This window comes from Cordyceps javanica, chromosome 5 (genome assembly GCF_051103115.1).
Source record: "Cordyceps javanica chromosome 5, complete sequence".
Taxonomy (NCBI): Eukaryota; Fungi; Ascomycota; class Sordariomycetes; order Hypocreales; family Cordycipitaceae; genus Cordyceps; species Cordyceps javanica.
The window spans coordinates 2,600,938-2,618,788 of record NC_139299.1 but is presented as its reverse complement, the minus strand read 5'-3'; the positions used below and the strand labels follow the sequence as shown (position 1 = coordinate 2,618,788).

The window sequence follows — 17,851 nt, the reverse complement described above, 5'->3', positions numbered from 1 at the left end:
AATGGCGCAAATAACAGACGCCACCATGCGCGAGATTATCGCCCAGCGCCTCGCCGCTGTGCACGTCGAGGTCGCCGACATGTCGGGTGAGTCGTCCTCCTCCTCGTCCTCCTCGTCCTCCTCGTCCTCTTTGGTCCAAAGGAAAACCAACTGCCCGCCCCCCTCTGCGATGAGATGAGACATGACAAAGACGCCTACCTACCTACCTACCTACCTACCTACCTCTTTCTATTTGCTCTCTCCAGATGTTTCTCTCTCTCTCTCTCTTTTCCTCTCGTCTTTGTCTCATCTCGTTTTGGTTGCCTCTTCCTCATCTATAAATAAACTCCCCCTTCCGATACGGCCAGAACGCTGACTTTGCTTTGGTTCGTCCCAAAAAAAAGGCGGCTGCGGCCAGGCCTTCACCTCCCTCATCGTCTCCCCGCAGTTCCAGGGCCTCAGCTCGCTCAAGCGCCACCGCCTCGTCAACGCCGCCCTCAAGGACGAGATCGCCGCCATCCACGCCTGGACCGCCAAGTGCCAGACCCCCGAGGAGTGGGAGCGCGCCCGCGCAACCGCCGCGCCGCCCACCCTCGGCACCGTCGGCGGCCAGGTCGACGGCACGGCGCAGTAAAAAAAAGGGCAGGTCAGGTAGGTAGGTTGAGTAGCGTTGGTTGTGGCCTCCTCCCCCCCTCCCTTTCCGAGCGAAGGCTCGGTAAGCGGGTTGGGACATGCGACAAACGACGACAAATGACTAGAGAGGGCCGTGGGAGGGTGGGATGGAATAGACGGAATCGAAATTGGATGCTGCGCTTTCAAAGGAGAAATTAAGAGGGCGCTCGCGGTGAGTTGGCCCCAGCGACGACAAAATTTTGGACATGATACCTAGGGAATAGAAACGAACTTTTTTTTTGTATGGAATGAGAATGGTACACAAGTTAGAGACCATCTCACAGGGAATCACCGGCGGTTTGGGTTTCGTCAGTCCTTGACTATTAAAAATTTTTAATCACTTCTTTTGCAGCGAAGATGGTCTCGGCAACACTACTGCCTGGAAACTAAACACGATTGCTTCTACGTGCCTCAGTCTTTTTTCTCCTATCCCTCGTGCTTCTTGTTTATCCTTTTGTCCTGCTCAAGGTCCCTCTAGGTTTACAGCAATCCCAAAAGATCGTCGTTGGCCCCTTGCTGCTGCTGCTGCTGCTGCTGTGGTTGCGATGAGCCACCATGTGCGTTCTGCAACTGCATCGCCGCCGGCAAGGGATCGCTCGCCGGCGCGCCAAAGCTCATGCCATCGAATCCGCTCATCAAGTCGTTCATTCCGCTGCCGCCCGAGGGCCCCTGGCTGGCGGTGTTGCCTTGCTGCTGCGGTGGCGCGTCAAACATGCTCATCATGTCCGCCATGCCGCCCGAGGCCGCCGCCCCGGCAGCAGGGCTGGCAACGCGGTCGGGCGTCTGCGAAGCGCTGCCGTGTTCGCGCGAGGCGGGGGCCGCGCCGTCAAAATCAATGTCGAGCAGGTTCTCAATGTTGCTCTGCGATCCGCTCGCGCCATTGGCCGCCGCCACAGAGGCGGCAATGGGGTTCTCGGCGGCATTTTGGCGCTGTTCCTGGATGGCGGCGCGCTGAATCTCGTCGGCCCCGAAGCGGCCCTTGCCGACAAAAGACCCGGGAGGTCTGTGGTACACGGAGGCCAGTGTCGACAGCTCCATCAAAAGCTGTTCCAGGAGAGCTGGCGGCAGGCTGGTCATTGTCGTCGTAATAGTTGGCTTTTGTGAGAGGATAATGTTCTGCGCCCTGTTAGTTCTCCGCACTCGCCGCTGCGCACATCATGCTTCATACCTTGGCAACGTCCAGGTCACCAGAGAGTAGTCGCCAGTAGACATAGGCTCTGTCGCGGATATCGGGGTTGTCGTTCTCTACAGTGGCAGCCTGCAGAACCTTTTGGACAAGGTTCTGGCTGTTGCTGGGTTTCTTCAAAAACAGCTTGACAACAGCCGTCAATATTTGCAGTTGGGTCTGGTCTCTTGTCAGTCCCCGGTCACCAGCTGCACTGCGATTGCCATACCTGAGTAAACTCCTCCATGAAACCGTCGACAAAGCTTTCCAGGATCTGATCGGCGTTGTTAATCTTTTCCGCATATTCTCCAACGATCCAGATCAGCGATCCGCGAGCGTCGGGCTCGTCCAACTCGTCAATGTACTTGCATAGCGTAGGGATGACACCCTCATAGCCGGGGTACTTGCGCAGGATATCCTTAATCACAACCACAACTTCTTGCACAACATAGTTGACCTTTGTCGAGATCAAGTCCTCCAGCGCCTCTACACACTTGGCGCTAGCATTCTCAATCTTGATGGCAACCTGACCGATGGCCTTGACAGCTCTGCGGACAAAGTCCATATCGACCTCCAGAGCATATTCCTTGAGCTCAGACAGGAGCTGCTCGTAGTTCCTTTCATTTGCTATTCTGACCATAATTTCAAGCTTCTGGAGTTTGACGTAGGGAGGGTCGTTGTATTTGCAGAAAAAGACGCGAAGCTCTTTGCTGAGGATATCTGGCTTGGCCTGGAGCAACAGGTCAATGTTCCTGAGAGCCACATATTGGACTTCGGGTGCCGAGGCAACGAGGGTCACTACATCGTGTTAGTACTCGCATGGATGGAGCCGGTGTCTGGGCATACCTAGAGGAGGTGCCATTTTCTTGAGGTAGGAGCCCACAAGCTCGGGGTTTATTGATCTCATGTGCGTAAAGACGACCTTGATAGCGGCGAGGACGACGCTGGGATTGACGTGCTGGAACTGAGGCGCGACTCTCTCGCAAATATGCTCCGACTCTTTGACGTCCGTGGCAGCATAGGCTGCCAGGGTGCTAAGAATCGTTACGCGGCCCCATTCCGTGCACTCGTTGAGGGCGAGCATCAGCTTCTTCAGCGTCGCCGGTGTAATGACGAGCGCGCTGGTCTCGGGCGCCGTCTCGGTAATCTCGGAAAGCGCCTGGACGGAATTCGCCACGACCATGGGGTTGGGGTCGCCAATCATTTCCTGCAGCGTCTCCAGGAATCCGTTTTCGATGCACATGGTCGGGTTCAGATCAAACAGCTTGGCAACGCAGATGGCAGCCGTCTTTCGGACGTAGGGCGACTCGTCTCGTAACGTTTTGCGCAGCGGCTCTTCCATGTAATCCACCATTTTGTCTACCCGAATACAGCCCATTGTCCGGATAGCCAACGCTCTAACCAGCGGGTTTGGGTCTTCGGAGTCTTGTACGAATGTGTTGACGGCGAGAATACAGAGGTCGGGGTGCGATTTGGCATAGTTCCTAGCGGTGTCGGTCAGAGCTAGATCACGGGAAGTGCCCGTATGCGTGATCTCGTGTTGCGGCCCGCTCGCACTGTCACCTTCATACTCACATAAGATACAGGTAGACCAGCTTCTTCTGGTCCAGGTCGGCAGTCGCGATGTTCTTCAGCACGTCCGGGAACAGGGCGGAGACGTCCTTGCCCAGCGTCATGGCCATGATGGTCTTTTGAATCGACTCCTTGCGCTCGTACGCATACTGTGATACGAGGCCAGCCCGCAGCTCAAACGTCTCTCCCTTTCGCGGCGGCGCAAAGGCGCCCCGGATGCGGTTTACCGCCATGGCTGTGATGCTCGGGCGGCAAGGAGGGGCAGCGAGGAGAGCGAGTTGGTGGAGAGTTGGGAGGAGGAGGGCTGCTCGTGTCAAAGGTTCGCTGTCGAGGAGCGAGGCAAAACGCACCGGCTGGCGAATTGGCGACTCGGTCAGTTGCGGCGCAGAGATGGATTGCTGTTTGGCTGCGCGCAAGTCGTGGGCACACGTGTACCTTGGATCTTGAAGTTCAGGTAGCAGCTCGCCGTCCAGCCTGTTCCAGCAAGTGGCGCTGTGTGGAAGCCCCTAATAAGTACCTGGTACCTGGTGCTGATACAGTGATACTACTGCGTACACTGGGCTCTGCAAGGTGGAGCAGGCAAGCCAATAACAGGCAGCCAGTAATCATTTATTACCCACCATCACGGCTTAGTCACGCTTGGGAGTGACACTTGGTCCAAACACTCGCCGACCGGTTTGGCTGAGCCTCTGGAAGGCTCGATTGCCTTATAAAGAGTCATGGTATGCTGATTGCATTTCATTGATTACACCGTCATGCTAACACGTGATAGGCCAACTTTCCCAACTTGAGACGGCTCTTTATCGAGTCTCGCACCGACGACGAGGAGCGTGAAATCTCACGAAAAGCCGTCAGTATTCATGCAATGCACCCGGGTTCGTCTTTACTAATGCTTCTCTAGTTCTACAACGCTGTATTATTCATGGGATCCGTGGCTATTTTCAGTCTCATTGCCCAAAAACTCAACGCAGGCAAATGAAGATACGACACATAGTCAGCCGTCATAATGTATTACATGTACTATAATTACTCTAGACCTGAATGTTCAACGTCATAAATCATCAAACATAGCTCACTCAGCGTCTCCTTCATCTTCCGCAGGCTTGCCTCTTCCCGCAGTACTTGCCGAGGCTTCTTGCTTGCGCCACAGCCCCGCGAGAAACTCATTCGTGCTCGCTTCCTCTATGCTTTTATCATCTCGCTTCTTTAAAAATCGCGGGAATCGAAGACTCAGCCCTCTCTCCTCGCTCACGAGCCCAATCGCCGCAGTATATGTCGGGCTCAGTGTGATGTCGGCAAATGCCATTTCCCAGACTTCTTGCGGCTCAAACCAGACATCTGGCATTGGACCAGAATATTCGATAAAGCTGGGCATTTGCGTGCGTGTATTTTTTGGCTCTCCTGTTCCCGAACCATCTTCGTAGAATGACTTGTTTGCTTTGTAAAACACGTCTGTGAACCCAGATATGCATTTGCAAACAGCCTCCAATGTCCCCGATTCTTCGTTTCTCACGGCTAGCAAAATCGGTGACCACCACTTGGCTTTGCGGCCCTGGCCGTGCCATCCAGCAATGGGTATCAGATCTAAAGTGTCAAAGCTCGAGCTATAGTCCTTCTTGACTTTCAGCCAAGAGTCCAGTCGCTTGTCTGGTTCATAGGTTGCCAGTAATGCCTTCCGTCTCGATTTCTTCTTCGACGGCTCTTTCAAATTTCCGTCCTCCAGCTTCTTCCCTTTTGCTTTGATCTTCGACCGCGGAGTCTGCGGTGTCGGCTCTTCTTCTTTCATCTCGCCGTCCTCGCCTCCAAGGTAGGCTACATCCGGTAAATTATCCAAAATCTTTACCATGATGCCCTCACATTTGCTCTCCGTTGCATGCTTGAAAAAGTCCAACACTGTCTCTGATTCAGCTGACGTGGCATCCAGACTTTTGACCCACGTGAAGCGATTAGGCACCTCGGTGAACAGAGACCGCAGTAACTCTCGCCTCTCGCGAAACGACCGGTTGAGCAGCGACTGCCCGTTCAGATACATCAAATCAAACGAGAAAAGACATACTTGGACAGTAATGCTCCCAATCTCGACATCTTTCCGAGCTCTGTTTGTGAGCGCCTGAAAGTTTTTGAGTTCGCCACTGGCACTATCCACAGCAACAACCTCACCCTCCATGATGAAACTTGAAACGCCATCTCCCCGTATCTTGGGTACAAGCTCCACCAGATCAGGATACTTGTCCGTCATCAATTCTAGATGTCGGGAGAAGATGGAGACTTTGCCGGTCTCGTCGCAATGTACCTGTGCTCGCTGTCCATCATATTTGTATTCACAGCTAAAGTCACGGCCTTGCAACTTCGTGAGCATTTCGGACAAGTCTCTAGTGATGCTCCCTAGCATGGGCCGGAGTGGAATATGAAGGGCGAGCCCACACCGGATCAGTAATTCTTCGCACACACCAATCTCGAGAAGGTTGGGAATCAGGTCGTTGTAATTAGGACGCTTCGCGAAACAGGCTTTGACTGTTTCCTCGGCCTTGCCCCATACATCGGCGAGTTCCTCCTTCTTCAGTTTCGTAAGTGCAGGTATGTTCTGTGTTTCGTACTCTGCTCCACCAGACTTCGAGAGGAGAAACGCTCTGGATAGGGCAATTAGCATAGTCGTTTTGACTGCACCAATTCTAAGATGTTGGCAAAGTGTTCGTACGATGAACCGACTCTCTTCGCCCCCACGTGCATCTTGCAGCAAGCGATCGACGATACGCTGCTTTACCTCATTGCTGCCTTGGCCTTGCGTGATAGAAATTTTGACAAGAGACTGATATACCCCTTTAATGGATAGCGGTTTGGGCTTCCTTAGAGTGAAGCTTTGCTTCTTCTTTGCCTCAAAGGCAACATCACCCGCATCGCCGTACTTGTCGTACAGGGTCTTCAATGATCGGCTATCTAGGCCGCAGACTTGCTTCAATGCCTTTGAAATGGCAGATCCGCCTAACCCAAGCTCCATGGATATATACGCCGGCGAGATCGAATTCGTCGCCAGCCAAACCTGCTGCGGATTAGCGACTGCGGCAAATGAGTGAGGTTATGTTTCATACTGCCGGTAGGAGACTCTCGGGGTCAGCTTCAATGAGTAAACGCAAACAATTGACCAATGTGTCGACAATCTTGATGCGACTCGCCGTTCCACTGACAAGAACAAAGCATCTCGTGAGGAGAGCGTAGGATGCATCGCCTCCGTCTTTGGCCCAATGTTCCTTGAGCCGATGAATGTATTTGAATGGCTCAAACGCAAGCGGCGCTTCATCAAGAGGTAAATTTTCCATGATTTTATCCTCTTCCATCCCCGCAGATTGGAGTGCAAGCGTCTTCTTTCCGCTATTGATGGTCACGGGGGCGGTTTGCTGGGGGGTGCCGGGTTGATCTGTCAGGTTCCCAGGCTCAGGAATCTCGTAATTTCCATCATTGATTGGTTTTTCAACTTCATCAGTCCCTTCTGTATTCCCCGTGCCCGCCTCTTTGTCCCATTCAGCTTGCAGCTTGCGAGCCAGCTCCTCGTCGGTCAACTGAGCGCCGTCAGCATCAGGCTGGGAGCCAGGTAGGGGTGCAGAGGAGCCGCCTCCATTCTGTTTCTGCTTAGAAAAGAAATACTCTAACCCTTTTGGCGGTGGTTTTTCATTTTTCGCAGTATTATTAAGTTTCCTCTTCTTTGCAGGGCTCGACATGTTCATGACCAGTCAAACCTGCCGGTGCTGGTAGAGTTGACGAGGTAAGAAGATTATGAAACACTTTTGGTGAATTCACATACTTTCAAGCATATACAGGTCACAATTCGCTCAAAATTATGCGGCTGCGTCCAAAGTCACGAGTCAATCACGGTTCGCGGTAAGATCAATTACACGGTCGCCGGCGATGACATCGTTAGACACCAAAGCACGTGACCTATTCCGAGCGATAGCTCCAGCCCCGGAATCCAACGCTAAACCTATTCAGGCCGCCCACAAGTGCACACCACGAATTTCTTCTCGCCCAAAAGCCCCACCATCTGGTTTCTCTCCGTCGACATCCCTCCTTTCCCATCCCGAACCAGCCCAGCATGAATAGCGAAGATCCGCCCGAGAGACCGGAGTATGTCTCCAACATCATCAGCGGCCTCGAGCGCTACAATCCCGAGGCCGTCAGCACTCTGGAGAGCTACCTCCAGGAGCAGTGCGACCAGAAATATACCGACTGCAATGCCAACCGCACACTGCTGAAATTGTGAGTGCATTTCCGCGGGAACACGTCTTCCACGTCCTCTCCGTTTCCCTCTGCGTTAAATGATGACCGTTTGTAAACGTTTCCTATTATCCTGATCATGACGGGTCATCAGCCCAGTCTTGGTTGACGTAAACTTTAGTGGTGTCTGAAATTATACACGCTCTCTTGCTTGCAAACTCCGCCTCTTCACATTACAGTCACAGTTCTCTTGCTAATGCAATACCTGCGCGTATCAGATACCAGCTCAACCCCGACCGCATGAAGGATGAGGTCGTCACCAACATTCTCGTCAAGGCCATGACGCAATTTCCCTCGCCGCAGTTCTCCCTCGCCCTGCACCTCATCAACCCCTCGGCCGCCGCCACCGGCGAGCTCCACGAAGCCCTGACCAAGCTGCGCTCACTCAACGCCCAGCTCGAGGGCGCGCAGTACGCCGACTTCTGGGCAGACCTTGATGGCGACGATCTGTGCGCCGACCTTATCGCCGACATTGCCGGCTTCGAGGACATGGTCCGCCAGCGCATCGCCACGCTCGTCTCCCAGGCCTTCCGCGAGGTCAACATCTCGCACCTCGAGGGCTGGCTTGGCCTCAATAAGGACAAGACCAACAAGTTCGTCACCGAGGTTGTCGGCTGGTCGGTCGACGGCGACGGCAACATCAAGGTGCCCGCCAACCCAGACAACGAAGCCAAGAAGGCTGAGATTAGAGAGGATGTCAACATTGAGCAGTTTTCAAGGGTCATTCGACGCACCTGGGAGGAGACTGTATAAGGAGCGCAGCGTGAGCTGCTCGTTGGGAATATCAAAAAGACAAGGGACATATATTTGATGACTTTAAGGACTTGACGTATTTCATGGGGTGGGGGAAGGGTCCAAGCTATGGCGTTATAAACAGGACATATTATGGTTTAAAAAAAGTGAAAGCTACATATAGATCTTATACTCTCTACCTGAAGGCAGCGAATTCGATCCACCGAGAAAAAAAAGTTGAAAGTTGCAGAACCGTTCATGTATCATTCATTTCCGCCATGTATATGTTTGTACTGCATTATTTTCATTCCCCTCCATAGTGATGCATGTGATATCAAGTTGCTATATGTGTCTATCGTAACTGCTTTTTTTTTTCTACTTCTTACCACCCGCCTCTTCCCACTGTACACCTGCCCATTCCTCCAGGTAGCCTGCCTCCTCGTCCTCCAGGTAGCCCGGCACGCAGTCGTTCTCGCACACGCCCACGATGATGGTGCCCCATTCCATGCCCTCGAGGCTGAGGTCCTCGGCCTCGAGCTCCGCGATGGCGTGCGGCGTCAGCTGCACCTCAAACGTCCTCCGGCCGCCGCAGCCGCCGCAGCGCGGCATGGCCGCCCGCCCGAGCAGCAGCTGGCCGACGGCGTCCGTCTTGGAGCACAGCAGCGGCGCGCCGCCAAACTCGTACCGGATCACCTGCTCCGGGTTCTGCGCGAGGCGGTCCGCAAACTTCTGGAACGTCGTGTCCATGGCGCTCTCAAAGGCCTCCTTGTCGGCCGCCGAGGTCGTCTCGGGCGCGTCCGCGTCCTCGATCCGCGCGTTGGCCGGCAGCGGCATGTCGGCCGGCTCGGGCTCCAGCGTCTCGTAGTCGGCGTCGGCGAGGTACAGCGTCGGGTACGGCGCGGGCTGCTGCGCCGCGGCGGGCCATGCCTCGATGGCCGACGGCCGCACGGCGTCTGTTTTGGGGGAGTTTATGGAGAGGGTCTCGGCAAAGGTCTTGGGGAGGTCTCTTTCCGCTGTCGTTGTCGTATCAGTCGGTGTGGCCGCGGCCGCAGCTGCTGGTTGGGAAGAGAACGGGTTTGCGCCGAATGGGTTGCTGCCTGCGGCACCGCCAGGCGAAGAGCTGAATGGGTTCGCATTCGATGAGAATGGATTCGCACCGGCCGAGGCTGATGGTCCACCTCCAAAGAGGGCATCGCCTAGCCTTGGCTTGGGCGGTTCTGGTTCTTTGGGCTTCTCTGCCTTCTTTGCATCCTCTTCCTTTTTCTTCCTCTTCTCTGCCGCTTCTGCTGCCGCGGAACCGTCGTCCTCCCACACTCGCACACCGCGCACCGCCCGGATGCTTCCCTCACGACGCCTACAGCTCGCGCGCTTGCAGGCAAAGACATATATACGACGGTCGTGGTTGGGAAACCGTTCGGGAAGCTCGCCGTTGAGCTGCAGCAGAAGCACCATAAGATCTTTGCAGATTTTGCACCGCGCGAGCGCCGCTGAGGGGGGCTTGTCCGCGTCCAGCCATTCCTAGAGCGAGCAAATAGCTGTAAGCAAAAGGTGTGTTGCGCGATGGAGGGGTAGCGATGAAGCATCATGGAGAACTTACAGGACGACCACCGATGCGGCTTATTGTATCTTCGTCGGCATCTTTCGATGCATAGCCCAAGAGAACATTCGTCTCGGCGAATTCGCCATCTGAGGAGTCAGAATCGTAATCAGCCATGTCGTGTTGCTGCTTTTTCTGTAAACCGTACTTTTAGGTGATGGTGGGGTCAAGATTTTTTTTTCTAGTGAGGGTTGATCTTGGGCCGCGCCACCGCGGGACAGCTCAACCCCTACAACAAGCCAGGTCGCGCGCCGGTCACAACAACATTCGAGGTTTATAACTGATAAAATTGGTATATCCACTATGTAAAGAGAGCTTTTATTCTAAAGCAGATCTAACCCCTTTTCCTTTTCTTTCTTTTTGTCTTACATGTGATCATCAGCTCCATCCATGCCTGGGCCAGGACCGGCTGGTCTGTTCATCTGTCGGGCCTTGAGCAGCTCATCGCACAACAACAAATTTGAGGCAATGCCTGCACTGGAGGCCATGCAGTTACGGAGAACGCGGAACGAGTCAAAAACACCCTCCAGCTCAGGGTCCATAGGCTCACCAGTCTCCAGATTCAAACCGACAACGTCGCCATCGTTGACACCGTCTTGAAGGGCAGCAACTATATACGTCGTTAGTGCTTAATTCTTCGTAATTTTCGCATCAATAGTACTCACTGGCATCTTGCACGTCATGGCCGGCATTGGCAGCGAGGGTCTTGGGAATGATGAGCAGGGCGTTGGCAAAAGCCTCCACGCCAAACTTGGCCTTGCCCTTGATCGTCTTCTCGAAAGCGTCACTGCGTAGGTGAGAAGCGCACGCAACTTGGAACGCACCAGCACCAGGAACAACGCTCTTGTCGACAATGGTGTTGTATACGCTGCGCAGACCATCACGTACAGCGTCATTGACCTGGGAGATGGTGTGCTGGTTGGGCCCCTTGATGAGCAGGGTAACAGACTTGGGGTCCTTGACCTCCTCAACAAAGGTGTATTTCTCCTCTCCGAGAGTCTGTTCATAGACGAGACCAGCCCATCCGAGGCACTCTTCAGTAATATCTTCGACACTGTTTTGTGCAACACCGCCGCAAACAAGCTGCAGACGCTCCATATTGCGGCGCTTGGCGCGACGCAGGGCGAGGATGCCATTCTTTGCCAGTACGTCGAGCGACAGGGGATCGATGCCCTTCTGGTTGATGATGACAAAGTTCTTCTTGCCGTCGTTTCCGCACAGTTCCTTCTTCAACTCGACAATCTTCTTGAGCTTCGCATCGATAAAGCGTCTCTCACTCTCAACGAGCTTGTCGCGCTGCTCGGCGCTGGAGTAGAAGAAGCTGGAGTTGATTTCAGTCTTTTCGTATTCAAGACTAAGGTTAAGGGTGAGGATGTAGCAGTTTTCCAGACGCTTGGGCATGTCGGGGTGTCGGGCACCGTGGTCGAGGGCGAGACCTTTGATCAGCTGGGTATCAGCAGCCATGCGATGCTGCATCTTCATGATCTCGACCATATGCAGGTCAGGTTTGACACCCTCTTCGTAGATGGCAAGAACAGCGTCGACGATGTCGGGTGTGAGCTTCGCACCCAGGGTCGCGTTGAGCTTCGTGGAGAGCGATGTGCGGGCGACATTGAGCAAGAGTTCTCTATCGATATCTTTGGGCAGCTTGAACTCGTCAAGGAACTGTCAGGGGGGTATTAGCAGGGCTGCCTTGTCAAACGCGCGATCGTAGCCTAATTTACCTTGAGAGCCTCAACCTTGGCGATTTCAAAGCCGTCGGTGATGACACGGGGGTGCAGACCCTCAGAGATGAAGCGGTCGGCCTGCTTCAGCAGCTCACCAACGAGCAAAACGACAGAGGTGGTGCCGTCGCCGCAAATATCGTCCTGCGCAGTGGCAGCTCTGGCAATCATGACGGCGGTCGGGTTCTGTATTTGCATTTCGCGGAGGAGAATGTTGCCATCCTTTGTGAGCTTGATCTGTTGTTTCCGATAGTCGTTAGAAAGTGGCGTTTTCGTGGTTGCGGCGCGCCAAAGAAGCGGGATCATGTGTTGTTCATACCTGGCCAGCACCGTCGACAAGCCTGAAGCAGACTCGGTCAGCAAATTGACAATTAAATTCCTGAAGCACACGACCTACATCTTGATTGTGCCCAGAGGGCCCAGGTTGGACCGGAGGACATCCTGGAGGCCCTCGCCCGCACTGATGTTGACCTTCAAAGCTTCGCCCCTCCTCTGCTGGCAGTTAGCGACCTAAAATGCGGGATGTGACGGTCGGGGTCGGTGTGTAGGACGGAATACGCACGCGGGACTCGGCCTTGGGGTTGAGAAGCTGCGCAGCAGACATTTTGATCGAATTCGGTGCTGGGCTCGCTGGATGTATCTCTGGAAGGGGCCGCAGCGAGGTGGTGAGGTTTCGTAAAGGGAATCGCGGGCACACAAGTCGATGGAAGCGACTGGCAACCAAAAGGTAGGTGGAGGTACACTTTTTTTCTGCCTGGAGCGCTGAGGGCGGTGTGGGGCCAGCAATTTTGGTGGGCAAAGGGGCAAGGCAAGCTCAACTGGTCGCTCCTGCCTTGTCAACTTTGGGGGGTCCTGCTTTGTAAAGCTTCACGCAGGTAAAGACATCACATGTAGAATTATCAAGCACAACACTGTCCATATCCATCAGAGGGTCGCTTTTTTTTTTCGATAAAGGTCGATTCATATTTCTAATACATCGCAAAGGATGAAAAGGCAAGAAAGAAGCCGCTGCTACTGTATCCAATCATCACTTCCGAGACACACTCGTTGCGATGACGCCTCCTCTTTCAAAACATAAACCCGTGCGTCCTTCATCAAACGTTCAAACCAAAAAAAAAAGACTCATTAAAATCATTCCGTCCTTCTAGTTGTACAAAAAGAAAACCCAAAAGCAAAGCCAAACACCATCCTTGCTCCCCAGACTCAGCAAGAAGTCAAATTTTCAGTCGCATGTTGCCGTGCGATAAAAAAAAATCATAAAAGTCGGCAAAAGTAACCAAGTCTCGCCATGAGGAGCATCATTCTAACGTGGGCCCAAATTTTGCTCCCGAATTATTGACGTAACTGCATAAAAACCATGGCGTACACGGAAGAAGAAGTATGAAGACAGAAGACATATGTGACACGAGAAAATAGTCATACAATAAACACAGAATGGCGATTCTAATCAGCCAAATGACGTCATGAACTGCCAAAGAAGAGCTCATCATTGTTCGTAAACATGTTGAACTCCTCGTCGAACTTGCTCATCATCAACATGCTGGGGTCCCGTTCGAGCTGAACGAGACCGTCGTCATTGGTAAACTGCAGCATAATGTCTTCTTCTTGCTGACCAATAGTCATTGGAAGGGAGTTGTTGGCTACTGCTGAGCCGATCATGGTACCAGGGAGCATACCAGACAGCTCGTCGGCGCCGATGGAGTCGTTGCGGTCCATACCAAAGAGAGCAGCTGGTGGTGGTGATGACGACTGCGTCAACGGGGGAGGGGTGTTGTAGTGGCTAGCTGTACTCTTGGCAGGAGACACGGGTTCCTTGTCCATGATGGCATCGGGAGAAACATAGGAGTGGACGCTGGCCACAGAAGGAGAGGGCGCGACGCCGACTACACGTCGGCTCACCATGGTGGGCATGGGGGCAGAGGAGAGGGCGGCCATGCCATGCATGGTAGAGTCGATGGGACCCATGTCCAAAACCTCGTCGCTCATGTTAAAGTCAGGCTCAGGGGAGTTGGCGACTGAGCTGTCCGAGTAGCCAGAGAAGGAAGACATGGAGCTAATAGACATGTTGTTCTTTCTTCTGGTTCTCGCCGACTTCTCCAGGCGCGCTTCCATATCAGGTCGGTTCTTCTTGGGACGGCCACGCTTGACAACTTTTCGCACGACACCATCGAAAGCACCGATGCACATACCGCGCTGGCGGTGTCTCGTCAAAGCATCGTGGCGAGCAAAGCTGTTGCCACACTCGCAAGGGTAAGGCTTGATACCCGTGTGAATCTTGGCGTGGCGCTTGAGATCATGCTGACGCACAAAGCACTTCTTGCATGTCGGGCACTGGTATTGGCGGTCATTGAGATGGGTCTGGACGTGCGACTTGATGTTCTCCTTGCGACCAAATTCCTTGCCGCACTCCTCAAACAGGCACACCCATTTTCCATCGCTGGTATCAGGGCTCTGAATGAACTGGGCAATCTCTTCAGTTGTAACCCCAGTGTCTGTCTTGGTCTCTTCAATGTTGATGCTGGCAATGCTGGCGGCACTGGCGATGCTGGCAACTGATTCGGTGCGGCGATGCATCGAACGCTTCTCGCGGTGCGCCGCGACAGCTTCCTCATAATTTTGATATTCAGATTGGCTGTCGTATCCGTTGGCAAAGCTGCTCATCTGCTGAGTGGTCTCCGGGGTAGTGTGCTGCGAGAGTTCATCGGCAGAGAGGAAGTCTCCATCGCGTGACAGGTTATCGAATGTCTCCATTTTCATAAACTCATTTTTGAACGAGTTCATGCTCATAAAGTCAGGGGTCTGCATGGGAACGGCGTTGAAGGTCTTGGAGTTGGGGAGCTGTGTGGATCGGGGAGGGCTGGGCACCGCACTGGTCCCTTGGGCTTGCTGAGCTTGCTGGCGCATGTCTTGGAATACGTCTTGGGCGCGAGGCTGACTGCGAGTACGTGTTGGCTTCAGAGTCTCTTCCATGCTCTCATCATAGTCCTCGGAGAACCTGGAGGGACGGGCCTCCTGCTTTACAGCCCGGTCATGAGGTGTGTCGCTAGGGGTCGGCGGTAAATAAGCTACACAAGTTAGAGTTATGCATGGTAACTCGGTCGATACAAGTTCACTCACCATTTTCGTTCTGGCTGGGGGGCGTTGAAGGACCTTGAGGCTCTTCGGCGTTTATATTCTCAAAAATGGCAACACGGCCCATGATGCCGTCGCTGATCCGGCGTGTTGAGCGACGAATTGTGGCATTGCCTTCGTTCCCCATCCAGGCCTGGCTAGGGCTCTCTGGGACATTGGCATATTGGGGCATGGACTGAGCGTTTTCGACGTTGAAGAGTTCAAAATCCTTGGCGCTTGACAAGTTGTTACCATAGTTCCCTTGGTTTCTCTGCATCATCATGTTGAGCTGCTCGCCATAAGTGTCAAATGGGGCGGTGCTCGACTCGAAGCATGATGCATTGAACCTTTGGCTGTGAGGGGTATGGTTGGGGGAAATCATAAAGTTTTCAGTATCACCGTGCCTCACGGCGAGGTAGGGATTCTGACTGGGATGCGGGCCCGGGCGTGCTTGTGTGCGTTGCTGCTGCGCTTCTCGCAGTACTCGATGCTGCGATGTGTTGGCTAATCCTGTGTTGTTAGTACTCATACTTACCATGTTGTCCTGCCGTGCTGTCGTTGGTGATGTCATTTGCTGGAAGCGTCGGGTGTCCAGGCTGAGACCGCGGCGGTGAGCCGCGGCTTGTCGTCTGTTGATGTTGGTGGGCAGGTTCTGGGCCTTCACCCCTTCGAAGGCAGAGGGTGTCGAGTTCTGGCGGCGGTGTTGCCTCTGCCTAGGGTGAAGGTTTGTCGTTGGATTGGACAGCATATTGGTCGCAAGGGAGTCCGGAATAAATTGTCGTCGGTTGATATTGTCGTTGATGGGAACCTGTAGGTCCGAAACTGTGGCCGCAGTCAGCATCCAAGATTGACCCAGAGATTGATGCCATCAGCATCGCCTTACCTCACGCAGCGCAAGCACAGAGCGCCGGGCTAAAAGATTGTTTTAATTCTGCTCAGTCGAGGTCGACTTGCAAGAATATGTGTATAAGTGATGCGAGCCTTATTTCAGGCAAGATACCAAGCTTGTCAAGCGCTTCCTTGTAGTAGCTCTTTGCAACTCTGTATTAGAAAATACAAGAAAATGTACTTTACTTTAACAGATAGGAAGAGATCAGAGGTATGATATGAGAGAGGTAGAGGTCTGATGGTGGATATACAGTCCAGGGCGGAGGGAGCTTGCATTACATCCCACCGGGGGGGGCCTTGGTCCTGGCCTGTTGACTTGGTCGCCACGGCAACGGCCCTTCAGTGCAAGTCGTGCCGTCGCGCCACCAACGCATCACCCGAGCGCCGAGGGAGGCAGCGTGAAACAAGGCAGGAAAAACTATGTTTAAGACGGCTCGGAGTCTTTGTCTGATGGAGTTTGGCTCCTAAAAATGGAGACGGCGTTGCTATGAGGGCGATGCAGCCATCAGGAGTATACTTGGCAGTTTTCACTGCCACAGTCCTATCTTTCTTTGACTCGTGCGGTGAGAGGTGCAAAGTTCTAGTAGCCAGGAGTCTTGGCCTGTGCATTGATTTCTTCTACGGAACCTTTCATCGTCTTCTGCGCGCAATATCATTCATTCTCCTGAAAGCATCATGTTGCGCGGCGCGCGGCGCACAATCGCGGTGGATCAGCCACAGCGCGACCCATCAGCATCCCTCGCCCAATGATCAAAGACACTTGAAATAACGACGCTCCACACGAGAAGAGCGAGATGCAATCGAATGAACTGGTGAGCGATTGGATGATGGATTCGGAGGGGCAACTAGATGTGGGCGCTTCTTAGATTGTTTACTCCCTGTCTGGATTTGTAAACGGGCGGAAGCGACTGTCTCGACTATTCTATAAATGGCCAATAAAAAGTTACAATTGGATTGGGCAGTGTCAGCCGACGTCATATATTGCGCCAGAAGCAGGAGTCTGGCGGCAACATAGGGCGAATTCTATTATTCCACCTCTCCTGGGGCTGTCAACAAGTAGAGAGGTCCAGCAGCATGACCACGTGCATTCATCAGCCAAACCTTGTTGATATTACCTGACGTGTCCATTTGCTTATTTCTATTCTGTGATTGTCTCTCTGCATTACCCTTCTGTAACCAATATCCGGCGGCTAGATTATTGCGGTTTATCTTCTGCAATTGATCATGTGACGATCGAGAACAAGGCGCGCAAGGTCGTTGAAAGAAGAAACATCAAAAGGGTGCAATTTTGGCCCCGTGAAATCAAGTTCAAAGCTGGAAGCTATGTGGGCATGTTTGTGTCTGGCCCGTGATAGCTAAATACAAATGTCTTTGTTCACAGCTTACACCAATGACCATTTGTGCTACACCGCTCGGCGACCTAATATCAGATAACTATAGTTAGTATATGTGGCCCATCAAAGCACCAAGGAAGAAATAGCCGTCATTGATGGAAATTGAGTTTATCCAGGGAGAGCCACGATCGAGGCAGTAGTGGAAAGTACCGCAGCGACGCATGGTAGGCGGCGCAGATGGCGGACATGGATGCTGGGTCCTTTTCTGTACGGAGTAATTTGTAGCTATTTTTCTTCTCGCTCTTGCATATGGATGTTTGCTAGTCGCAAATAATTAAGTGGTGCATTGCTATTGCTCCTCGGGAGCTAGTTGCAAAGCTTGAAGTGAATTACAAAAGTCTGACCATACGCACCATGATTGCCTGCTGAGTAATTGACAGAAAGCAAAAGACTAGCTGTAGACGAATGAATGATTGCGGACGGTTGATTGCAGAAAAACCCCAGCCATTGATTGTAGACGAATAATTGCAGACAAGTGACCTAGTTTACTGAAGTGCAAACTCGACCCAAAGTCGTTCGTAGATGGAGTCTAGCTCAGCGCACTTCTACCATTGTAGCTTTGCATCGGGTCAATGTGAAAATACAGGCATTACAGTAGTAATTCATTACAATTGCCGAACCAAGTAATAGATGTTGTCAATTCAGTCTCATCACTGGCCTCACGAATCTGGCTTGATGTGTCAACGACAAGCGGGTCGGAAAATTCTGGGTCCGGCTGGTCGTCTGTGGGCGAGCCTAAAATTTGGCC

General features: G+C 53.0%; 8 protein-coding genes across 8 annotated transcripts; 3 read left to right on the top strand and 5 right to left on the bottom strand.

Moving 5' to 3' along the window:
- Positions 1–25: 25 nt before the first annotated feature.
- On the top strand, positions 26–613 carry V2A60_008032 (bola protein; the record flags this gene model as incomplete). Its single annotated transcript, XM_083259309.1, has 2 exons — positions 26–86; positions 384–613. The coding sequence occupies 2 exons, from the start codon at positions 26–28 to the stop codon at positions 611–613; spliced, it is 291 nt and encodes a 96-aa protein (XP_083115435.1).
- A 518-nt stretch (positions 614–1,131) lies between these two features.
- On the bottom strand, positions 1,132–3,621 carry V2A60_008031 (adaptin N terminal region-domain-containing protein; the record flags this gene model as incomplete). The annotated part of the gene is made up of 5 exons (XM_083259308.1): positions 1,132–1,767; positions 1,820–1,996; positions 2,046–2,614; positions 2,663–3,300; positions 3,392–3,621. 5 exons carry the CDS (start codon positions 3,619–3,621, stop codon positions 1,132–1,134), a joined length of 2,250 nt encoding a protein of 749 aa, XP_083115434.1.
- Positions 3,622–4,107: 486 nt separating this feature from the next.
- V2A60_008030 (uncharacterized protein) lies at positions 4,108–4,367 on the top strand (the record flags this gene model as incomplete). Its single annotated transcript, XM_083259307.1, has 3 exons — positions 4,108–4,110; positions 4,161–4,238; positions 4,290–4,367. The coding sequence occupies 3 exons, from the start codon at positions 4,108–4,110 to the stop codon at positions 4,365–4,367; spliced, it is 159 nt and encodes a 52-aa protein (XP_083115433.1).
- Positions 4,368–4,460: 93 nt separating this feature from the next.
- On the bottom strand, positions 4,461–7,104 carry V2A60_008029 (ATP-dependent DNA ligase; the record flags this gene model as incomplete). The annotated part of the gene is made up of 3 exons (XM_083259306.1): positions 4,461–6,018; positions 6,094–6,428; positions 6,478–7,104. The coding sequence occupies 3 exons, from the start codon at positions 7,102–7,104 to the stop codon at positions 4,461–4,463; spliced, it is 2,520 nt and encodes an 839-aa protein (XP_083115432.1).
- Positions 7,105–7,475: 371 nt separating this feature from the next.
- Positions 7,476–8,410, top strand: V2A60_008028 (armadillo-type protein; the record flags this gene model as incomplete). Its single annotated transcript, XM_083259305.1, has 2 exons — positions 7,476–7,639; positions 7,876–8,410. 2 exons carry the CDS (start codon positions 7,476–7,478, stop codon positions 8,408–8,410), a joined length of 699 nt encoding a protein of 232 aa, XP_083115431.1.
- A 354-nt stretch (positions 8,411–8,764) lies between these two features.
- On the bottom strand, positions 8,765–10,103 carry V2A60_008027 (small subunit rRNA maturation protein TSR4; the record flags this gene model as incomplete). Its single annotated transcript, XM_083259304.1, has 2 exons — positions 8,765–9,907; positions 9,987–10,103. 2 exons carry the CDS (start codon positions 10,101–10,103, stop codon positions 8,765–8,767), a joined length of 1,260 nt encoding a protein of 419 aa, XP_083115430.1.
- Positions 10,104–10,351: 248 nt separating this feature from the next.
- V2A60_008026 (chaperonin-containing T-complex subunit CCT6 domain-containing protein) lies at positions 10,352–12,314 on the bottom strand (the record flags this gene model as incomplete). The annotated part of the gene is made up of 6 exons (XM_083259303.1): positions 10,352–10,596; positions 10,652–11,651; positions 11,711–11,947; positions 12,030–12,051; positions 12,108–12,202; positions 12,273–12,314. 6 exons carry the CDS (start codon positions 12,312–12,314, stop codon positions 10,352–10,354), a joined length of 1,641 nt encoding a protein of 546 aa, XP_083115429.1.
- An 857-nt stretch (positions 12,315–13,171) lies between these two features.
- Positions 13,172–15,569, bottom strand: V2A60_008025 (C2H2-type zinc finger protein; the record flags this gene model as incomplete). The annotated part of the gene is made up of 4 exons (XM_083259302.1): positions 13,172–14,775; positions 14,828–15,168; positions 15,231–15,325; positions 15,357–15,569. The coding sequence occupies 4 exons, from the start codon at positions 15,567–15,569 to the stop codon at positions 13,172–13,174; spliced, it is 2,253 nt and encodes a 750-aa protein (XP_083115428.1).
- Between the last annotated feature and the right edge of the window lie 2,282 nt (positions 15,570–17,851).